This window comes from Hevea brasiliensis, chromosome 13 (assembly GCF_030052815.1).
Source record: "Hevea brasiliensis isolate MT/VB/25A 57/8 chromosome 13, ASM3005281v1, whole genome shotgun sequence".
Taxonomy (NCBI): domain Eukaryota; kingdom Viridiplantae; phylum Streptophyta; class Magnoliopsida; order Malpighiales; family Euphorbiaceae; genus Hevea; species Hevea brasiliensis.
The window spans coordinates 67,624,498-67,632,724 of NC_079505.1; the positions used below are offsets into that span (position 1 = coordinate 67,624,498).

Sequence of the window (8,227 nt, forward strand, 5' to 3'; positions counted from 1 at the left end):
GTTGATGATCACTTTTTATGTCTTTCACTGAAGGTGCAACTGATACCTCCAAGAGGAAGAATATTAGATTCCTCTAATATTCTTCCTCTTGGAGGTGTGCACTTGGTTTTGTTCTTTTTAATTTCTTTGGAGGTGTTTTTCCTCCGACCTACCCCCCCTTAACTCCAACTCTTTTTGCAGTGTAAAATATGGAAATGAAATTGTGTTTTAAATTTATGTAGTTATAAAAATTTATTATTTTATGTTAAGTAAAATTCTATAACAATACCTTTAATGATGATAAGTAAAATTCTATAACAGTGGGAGGTAGCACTCATTATAAAGACCCTAAAATCAAATACCATGTTAGTTATCATAACAGAACAGAATCAATCTCACTTTTCTGCTATCAAAGTCCAACCATCTATACCAATAAGTTTAGTTCAGTGATAATATAGTCATTTTTAGGACTGTGGATGTTGAGTTAGAGTTATAGTTGGAGATTTTGCATATTTTTCCTTGTTTCTAAAGGGGAAAGAGTCTTATCTAATCAAAGATGAAAGACAAGCTACATTTCATTGCAACAAGAGCTCATACATTAAATATTACATGACTTTTGTTTTCGATTGGCCATTAAAAGGATTTACTTAATCGCCAACTTAAAAAGCAAAATCATATATAAAGATTCAACATAATTGCACCAGAAACAATATATAGCAGTCACACCCTGAACTTGAAAAGCACATAAACATTGTCTTCCAGAAAATATTGGCATTTGGTGAAGCTCACCTCAATAAAGTAAAACCATGCTTGTCGCCAATATGGGTTTATCCACAAAACTGCAGCTATTGTCAACAATATTATGATGTAAGCCACCACAAAGCTCACGTAGAAAACATCCATGTCTATGAAGCCACTCTCCGCTTCATCAACAGTTGAAACTCTCGGCGATGGTGATGGTGATATTGCTGCACTGCAACTCATTGAAAGTGGCAGTCCACAAAGGAAAGGATTTCCCTCATAACTACTCTCATCAAAAGTTGCAAATTGTGCAACTCTCTTAGGTGTTGATCCAGATAAGTTATTATTTGCTACACTAAAGACAGCTAGAGAAGTTAGTTGTATAAGCTGAGGAGGAATTTTCCCATCCAAGTTGTTGTAAGATAGATCCAAGCTTTCAATTTCACTTAGGTTTGAGAATGTTGGTGGAATTGGTCCTGTCAAATTGTTGTGGGAAAGGTTCAACACTTGAATCCCGCTAAGTGCTCCAATTTCAGGAGGAATTTCTCCACTCAGTTTGTTGTGCGAAAGATCTATTCCAGAAAACATACTGAGAATTTTTCCCTGGTAAGAATATGTACTCCATTTTATTGTAAAATCTAAAGGTTGTCGGTCATCATCAGTTTCTGGATCCATAACACCAGAACCCCCAGTACATCTTAGGCAAGGAAGGATTTGACCAGAAAAATTATTATGAGATAAATCAATCAACCTTAATAGGTCCAAATTGCACAAATGCTTTGGAATTTCACCTTCAAGGTTATTATAACTCAAGAAAAGATAGCCCAACATAGAAAGACTACCAATCATTTCTGGAATGGTCCCGGTCAAAAAATTATGGCTAAGATCTAATGTTATTAAATCAGAGCAACCATAAAATGCATTTTTTATTGACCCTTGTAGCCTATTATAAGATAAGTAAACAAGTACCAAGCTAGAAGGGTTAATGTATGATGGTAGACTTCCAAAAATATTGTTCCTTGAAAGGTCTAAAACTTTGAGAGAAGACACATTACTCATTGATCCTGGGATCCTACAAGATAGATGGTTATCACTAACATCCAACATCTCCAAATAAGAGCACTTATATAAGTTATCAGGGATACATCCTGAAAACCGATTTCCATCCAATTGCAAAACTTCTAAGAAGCTAATATTACTAAGTGATGAGGGAATGCTACCGCTAAAACCATTTCTAGACATTTTCAAATTTAGTAACATTGGGAAAGATGCTCCAATTGCCATTGGAATGTGCCCATGGAAGCCATTATTGGAGATGTCTAAGTTTGACAAACGCATATGAAGATGACTTGGCAGCTGGAGAGGCCCTGAAAGAGAATTATTGGCTAAAGAAAGCTCTTCTAGGTTTGTGTTATTATCCAACAACCAAAATGGAAAGCCCCCCTTCATTTTAATATGTGAGAGATCAACAACTCGTAAGTTATGCTGATGGTAGAGAAACTTGGGAAATGCTCCGCCATAGCCAAGACAAGGTAAAACAAGAGTCTCTAATTGGAATTTTGGGATCAAGTTATGCACCTCTAATTCTGTATATACTTCATTATCCTCGCCCTGCAAATGCTTGAGCCTTGTATGGTTGAAAAATGGACTAAGTGAAATCGGTATTTGAAAGTGATTGCCCGAAAGTTTTAATTCTTGGATGGATGTCAAACCCCCGACCGGAAAGATTTTTCCCGTAAAATGATTAGAAATGAGATACAATCGTTGAAGGGATGTAAGATTTGCTAGACACCAAGGCAACGTACCACTGAGATCATTAGAGCTGACATCAAGCATTTGGAGATGTTTCAACTCGCATATGCCTGAAATTTATTTATTCGTAAGAACTTTAGGTAGAATCCTCGATCAGTATATGTGTGTGTGTGTGTGAGAGAGAGAGAGAGAGAGAGAGAGAGAGAGAGAGAGAAGAGAGGGTTAATAAACCTTACCTTGGGTTGCTGGTATGGTGCCACTGAGTCCACAATACACCAATGATAAAGTCTTGAGAGAGATCATTTTTGAAATAGTATGCAGGACGTTGTTTTTAATGGTAGAAAAATCCAAGTGTAAATGTTCCAGCTTCTTGAAACTAGGCAATCCTACAATAATAATAAATGAAAAGAAAATTTTAAAAGGACATGTCATTATTAAAGCAAGATATAAATTATTGAAACATGGCATGGCAAGTTCATCTTTAAAGATACAAATAATTAGCACAACCTGCAGCGTTAATTAATGATGGAAGTGTGAGGTGGTAGCTTACCTTGATGGGGTAGGTTGTCTCTTAATGAACCCAACGACAAAAGTTTAAGAGAAGGCAATGCTCCAAGACTTGTAAGGGACTCTTCATTCAAAGAAGATGAGTCTAGGAACAACTCTTCCAAGTTGGTGAAATTCTCTGACTCTACTGAGAAGAAACAAGAAATTTTTAAGACACCGTACAAAAACATACAAGAATACATTACAACATAAGAATAAGAATTTTTGGTATCGTTAACATACCTTGAGCAAATATTTTTTCATGGAAATTATTGTATTGTAGATAGAGGGTCTTGAGGTACGGAAATGCTCCCAAGCTATGAAGCAGTGAAGGGCTTCTTTCGTTTGTGGTCATGTTGTTCAAAATTAATTTTCTTAGCTTGCTTAGACCTGTAGCATCTCCAATTGAGGAAAGAAATAAACCAATTTTCAGACCCTCACCCTTGATTTAATCAATTTATTTTGTACCAATCAATAAAGTTGGAGGATATGCAAGATGATCCACAACAAATTGAACTACCTCTCAAGGCCTCAAACTTGATGATCTGATTTCCGCTCAAATGTAGCTCCTCTAAGTTGCTCAAAGCACCCAATTCTAGGCAACCAAAGAAGTAAAACTAACAATAACTAATCATTTATTTCCTTTGAGGAAAAAAAATTTCAAATCTCATAACTAACCTTCTACGTTAAGTTTTCCTTCGAGTAAATTATATTCTAGGTTCAGAGATTTGAGAGATGAAAGTCTCTTGAGAGATGAAAGCATGCTATTGTTAAGGCGATTATAACTCAGATCAAGGAGCTCCAGATTCCTCAAACCTAGAAATTTTTTATACTGATTTATATATTTAAGAAAGCAAATCATATAATAAATGCAGTGAAGATCAATTCATACCATGAGGATTTTAAACCTTCAATTTCATTGCCTTGTAAATTCAACTCCTTCAAGCTTGTTAGATTATTCAATTCTACACAAAAGCAATGATAAAATGAAATACATAAATGTTTTGAAGAATATGATTTCACTTTAGAGAAGGATGGGAGGAAGTGGAACTCGCCTTGAATATTAATTTTTCCTTTCAGTCTATTGTTGTCTAGAGTTAATGATTTTAAAGATGAAAAACCACTTAAAGATGGCAGGATGCTGTTGTTGAATTTGTTGAAGCTTAAATCAAGAGACTCCAAATTCCCAAGGCTCCATAATCTTTCAAAACCTGTAAAAGAGTTCCAGCTAGTAGTTTCGGTCAGAACAAATAAATTACAAAATTAACTGAAATTTACAAGATAACTAATACTATGCAAGAGATGAACCTTCATTCTTAACACAACCCAGAATGTTAATTTGCTCCAAGGAAAGATCATTTAATTCTTTGAATGGAAGAAAAAAGGAGGTATTGAGATACCAATCTCCCAATCTCCCATCTCTCCAAGGATAAAGTGATGTTACTCGCCTTGTAATGGGGCTGCACGCAACATATTCCCAATAACAACAGTTGGGAATTTTCTCCCAAGAAGACATGGCATTGCCATTAGGATAATTGAAGTAAGCTTTAAGCTTGAGCAGAGCAATTCTCTCGTCCTCCCAACAACAATCACACCACCATGCCCCTTGTAAAAATAAAAGCATCACCACAGACACCCACAACTGGTTTAGACCCATCCTTCTTGAATGAAGCAAGCCAATGCCAATGGGTTCTATTAGGGTGTCTCTTATTAATCAAGAATCAACTGGTTTACTGGTCTAGGGAAAGAATTTCCTGTAATTGCAGTTCCACTTGCGTGTCATTGAAGAGAAAGGACCAGCATTTATTGTTAGAAGGATATACTTAGCTATTATCTGGTTAATGTTTGAACTGATCAACAGTCACTTGGACAATTATGTAAGGTGTTTCACATTGAAAATAGCATGTTTTCACATTGAACATGGCATTACCCAAATAAAACTATTAATAAATAAAAAATAGTTAAAAGATAAATATTTTGTTACTTTTGTTTTATTTTTTAACTAACTTTTAATTACATTACCTTATATTTTAAAATATTTCCAATCAATGAATAGGTAAGATTATTAAATATTGTGTTCGAAACTAAAAGAATTCTTAAATTTAATGGGTCTTGAAAGGTTGAAGTTTGAAGTCTCATAATTTTTAGTATAGGATTAATCTTGAAAGTCTACTCACATGTTAGGATTAGTTATGTAATTTTCACTTAAACTATGAGTATTATTAACTTTTTTTAATATAGATATACACGCGTGTATGGGACTCAAATCTGATATCTACTAAAACTATATTAAATTATGTTAGTCAATGATAATATATTTAATAATCTTTAAATAAATTATAAAATAGGAATATCCTATTTATAATCCGAACGTGCTTTCTCCATCATCTAACATTAAATTTCAACACATAAGGCAGTCACAATTCCTCTAAGTGCAACTTTTTGAGCTGGGTCCCTCTCAAATGGAGGATGCCGGCAAGTGCAAATGGCCAAGTTGGCCACAAATTGTGGCAGCTGAAATTTTTGAAAAAGGAAAGAAAAGAAAAGTCGGGCAGTTTGGCCGCGATTGAAGTTCCATTGTTCAAATTGATGACATATAGTTCGAAATTGGCACATGTTTTTAGACATTTGGAAAAATGGTGGTAAGTAATTCGGGACATGGAATTCAAATTAAACTCTTATTTTCTTGCCTATAAATAGACAAAATATCTAACATTTTTTAGTAGTTTAAATTCCTGAAAGGAGATCCAAAACTTGTAACTATGAGAAAATTTTGAAAGAGAGAGAGTTTATGTGAGTTTTAGAAAAAATTCCTAAAAGGGGAGTGACAAAAGTAGTGAGGAAATTATTGTGGGTGTTTTAGGAAACACTTTGAGTGGCACTATTTTTTGGTAAATCTCCTTGTAAAAATTCTCTTTGTACCTACTATATATAATAGTGAAATATTTATTCAGAACTTTGCTTGTGGACGAACCCCAAAATTCAGGGTGAACCACATTAAAATTTTTGTGTTATTTTATTAATTAATGCTGTAATATTTAATTTCTACTACTTAGATAGTGATGTTTCCCCAACAAGTGGTATAAGAGCTTTGACATTGCTACATTTTGAGTGCATATCAATTAAAGTAGTCCCCACAATGACATTGTAACCAAACCCAGCTTTCACACTCAAACCATGAACCTGAACCTTAAGTTCCCTTGCCTCCAATTGTGAGCAACCCATGAGGCAAGTTGAGAGTCATAGTTCTAGCCATTCCTTGAAGCTGACTAGGAGTCTAAGACGATGTGAATGTGTCCATTGGATGCAGAGAAGGAAGACAAGAGAAGATGTCAAATCAAAACAAACTGAGATCGGTTGAAGGAAACTTCCCCAAATCAATCTTTCCTCTTTTGCATGAAAAAACCCCAACTTTCTTCCTTCAAGGCTATGGTATTTTGCTTCTGGAGACACCTTTAACCTTGTTTTATAATATAATATTGATTAATTTAATACTTAACAATTTTTAATTATTTCTGGCGTACGTCTTTTTTTACACGCTAGAGTTCTGATAGGAAAGGGCTAATTTGACATTAAAAGAGAAGTTATGGGCTGATTTGGAGGGATACTTAAATTGGAACTTATTTGGCCCATGCCTCAAAGTTCAGGTGTAACACCCCCTTACCAGATCTACAGTGTAACCGAACAAAAGAATGTCACATCCTGTGTCAAAGCACCTAATCTTATTTTATTCAATTTAGGATTAGTTATATTTCATTAAAATTTAAATTCAAGAAATTTTAACGAAAAAACTGCAAGAGTTTCCCCGTATTATTAACGTTTGACCTGTTTAAATCATCTCAAATAATATAATGTCAATTTGTATCAATCCAACATCTCAATCAAATTCCATATTCATTCACATAATCATTTCCATCTATTTCCATATATGAATTTCTTTCATTTCATTGATTTACATAATGTACATAATTATTACAACTCAAAATTTAATTTACAAGTTTGTATCTAATTACAGTACATATGAAGATGCATCACTAAGAGCCAATGAGCTCACCAAAATGATGAGTAGAGGTGACAGTAACCACTCCTGCAGATTAGCTCACAACTCCCTGTCCCAATGTCTATTGGACCTTATCATCAGAACCTGCACGAGAAAAAACCCATCGCGCTAAGCATTTCTGCTTAGTGGTGCACTAATAGAATGAAAGTACAATATACAATTAAAAGTAATAATTTCATACTTGAAGTAATATAAGAAAATGCACATTTAATTTAATCATGAATCCTTAGAAGAAATATAGAATTTGTAATATCAACTTTTTGTAGTCACTTCATTATTTGATCACATAATAATTTTAAGCACCTTTCACAATGTTTTTCTTGATTCCTCATGTTTACACATTTTTATAACCTTTGGAAACATTTATTTTCTTGAGGATCTTTCCTTTTCTTTATCTTGATATTCAACTTCTTTGATTTATTTCAGTGCCCAAGTAACCTTAAATCAGACTGTTTTGACTAGATTTGCAGGTTATACTGGCGCTGGACACTCGGTACCTCGGGCCTTCATACCGTCGGACACATCGGTGCCTACCGAGTATGCTATGTAATTAGGCATAAAGGCCATCAAAGTAAATATGAACAAAGGATAACCATATCAGACACTCGGTGCTTGCCAATGGTATCCAAGCATAAAAGCCAAATGTAGTACTGCTACTCTCATCTCTTCTTGGCATGCCAATCTATCCAACCCTTACACTATTGTCTAGGCATACTTGGGCTAATTATCATTGTTAACAATTCAACATTCTTAATATTTTATCATTATGTCATCATTTCATTCATTGTGGGAGCATAGGTCCCAAACACAATTTTACAAGTCATTCATGTAGATCATGCCATTGGCATTCATTGCCATTCATATTTTGAATAATTATGTTGACATTTCATAATTTCTAGATTTATTGCCTCAACTTCTTTAATAATTTGGACCAATGTATAGCATAAATTAGGCCATACCTTCTTCAAAAGATTCGTAGATCTATGTTTTAGGTTTATTTTGGCTTTAGAATCATTCAATTTGCATATGTGTAGCTCAAGTTATAGCCATTTTACCAAAACTGGTCAAGTGACCAATTTCTAGTTTTAGGGCATTCTAGAATTCAGGCAGATTTTGGACCCATTTTGTCAAGCTATTTTGGATAGGTTG

General features: G+C 34.3%; 1 protein-coding gene across 1 annotated transcript; it reads right to left on the reverse strand.

The window, feature by feature from the left end:
• Positions 1-536: 536 nt before the first annotated feature.
• Positions 537-3,886, reverse strand: LOC131171900 (cuscuta receptor 1-like). The gene is made up of 6 exons (XM_058132109.1): positions 3,697-3,886; positions 3,539-3,613; positions 3,262-3,408; positions 3,023-3,166; positions 2,709-2,858; positions 537-2,582 (listed from the first exon to the last, which is right to left on the reverse strand). Exons 1-6 carry the CDS (start codon positions 3,878-3,880, stop codon positions 700-702), a joined length of 2,583 nt encoding a protein of 860 aa, XP_057988092.1. The 5' UTR covers positions 3,881-3,886; the 3' UTR covers positions 537-699.
• Positions 3,887-8,227: the final 4,341 nt, after the last annotated feature.